We start from the raw sequence: 2,150 nt of genomic DNA on the forward strand, positions 1-2,150 counted from the left end.
TGATCTTAACATTAGTTAGGGCGAGGACAGGTCTAAGGACATGAGCCCCAAACTAAGTAGGAAGTCCAAGGACATGGAGGTCCAGTAGATCTTCACGGCCAGGACTCATTGGCATAAATTCATTTGGCTAGCAAAGAGAAGCTGAAAATCAATGGCAGATGACAAGTTACAGTATATGGCCTTTGTTAGTCATTGGAGGGAGGTTGAGCCACGGACAAGGTTTACTCAAGGCTTCTTCCAGACACCTGAAGGAACACCCCGGACCCTGACTCACAATGAAATGTACGTTTATTTAATCTTACCTGTCTGGCTCTTTACCTAGCTCCTGAGAGAAATAGAGAAATGACCTGAGAAGGAAGGCCCTTTGCTTCTACTCTTAGACCACAGTTGGAGTCAAAGTCATCAAAACAACATACAGTGCAGGATTTGACAAGAAGGTAGCAACTTCAAAGTGGTAATTTACCATTCTTTGTTTAATCCTGTTGTGCCAGATATTCCTCCAGGGATCATGACAGTAATAGTCCTTACAGAGGTGGCCATAGAAGAATGTGGAGTTGATAGGACCATTATTTTTTGTGGGGCCCAAAATGGAGAGGTTTCTTATTTCCACATTATTAAAATTTCCAATAAATAATATTTTTGTAAGGTATGATTAAGAGGTTAGTAGGGAAAAGGATGGGGTGGTGAAAGAATATCAGCCATACCTTAAAGCACAAGGTTGCTGGTTTCAACTAAGGAGCACTGCAGCTGTTGGTTCACATTGGAGAACACCAAGGTTGCTGGTTACATTAAAATTTAGTGAGTGATGAATTGTACAAGCTACAAAATCACAGCAACAATTAATGATAATCTAAAAGGTTGTATTCATTGCAGCAAAGATGAATAGAAACTTAAAATATTGGAAGGAAGCAGCGACTGTGATCCTGGCTGTAGGCATCCGTAAGCAGTTTTTGAATAAAGGTGCTACCAATTATCAGACCTGTAAACCTCTACTTCCAGTGCCTGCACGAGAGAGCAATCTACTTCAGTCATGCTCAGAGAAGACAGTATATGATTATGCCTTGCTTATGTTACAACGGAATATGAGAAGCAAATTTTTCCCCAGTGCATACGTGTTCCCAGGAGGTCGAATCAGCCCAGCTGATTTTTCCAGTGAATGGATACAGTTGTTCCATCCTTTTTGCCAGCCACCCAACTTTAAGCTGGATACAGTCAAACAAACTGCTAGGAGGTCTCCGATCTTTGCAGTAGACAGGAGAAAGCTAGGATCTCAAATATCTGGGGAGGTGGCTTTCCGTATTTGTGCCATTAGGGAAACTTTTGAAGAGTCAGGAGTACTCCTTGTGAAGCCAAATCACCCTGATAAAGACTTGAACAACCAAGGGGTCATACAGCTTACACAATACAACCAAAACAAACTTGCAAGTTGGAGATCACTTGTGCAGGAAAATGCAGTGAATTTTATAAGACTGTGAAAAGAGTTGGACTGTTTACCAAATATTTGGGCATTGAAGGAGTGGAGTAATTGGTTGACCCCCACTTTTCGGGGAGGAAGGAGGTTTGATACTGCATTCTTCATTTGTTGTTTGGAAGAAATTCCTTTTACTGTACATGATGGTTGTGAAATAAGCTTTCACAGTTGGATGACCCCTACTGAGGTGATTGAGCATCACCAATCTGAGAAACTCTTCATTCTTCCCCCACAATGGTATGAGGTAGGAAGACTTTGCCGATTTCCTTACCTCCAAGATTTGGAGCAGTTTAGCCAAGATCGTTCTGTGGAAGGTTGTGAGTGATGGCTTCCAGTCCGTCTACTTGCATCTGATGGTTTTGCTACCTTGTATTCTGGGGATGAACTTTATCCAGAAGATCCGGATTTCACAGGGGAAACAGAAATAAACTTGACTTCCTCCAAATCTCTGAAACAATTACGGCTGGAGGTTACCAGACTGCACCGGACAGAATTGCGAAATCTGAATGATTGTACTATGTATGTGAATATTGAACCCCGATATAAACATGTGCACCCATTAATGATAAACAGTCATCCCAATAGTCATGGGTGAACAGTCTGATTAATATGCAAAAAATTGTGTCTGAAGTAAACACAAGTGCGTGTTATGATGAGTATTTTTGAGTGAACTTTCATG

The 2,150-nt window shown here is 41.4% G+C and overlaps 1 protein-coding gene across 1 annotated transcript; it reads left to right on the plus strand.

Annotated features, from left to right (window-relative positions):
• The first annotated feature begins 878 nt into the window (after positions 1-878).
• Positions 879-2,066, plus strand: LOC127579027 (acyl-coenzyme A diphosphatase NUDT19-like). The gene is given in 1 exon segment (XM_052031662.1): positions 879-2,066. A coding segment is annotated over 1 exon segment (1,188 nt).
• Positions 2,067-2,150: the final 84 nt, after the last annotated feature.

This window comes from Pristis pectinata, chromosome 16, assembly GCF_009764475.1.
Source record: "Pristis pectinata isolate sPriPec2 chromosome 16, sPriPec2.1.pri, whole genome shotgun sequence".
Taxonomy (NCBI): domain Eukaryota; kingdom Metazoa; phylum Chordata; class Chondrichthyes; order Rhinopristiformes; family Pristidae; genus Pristis; species Pristis pectinata.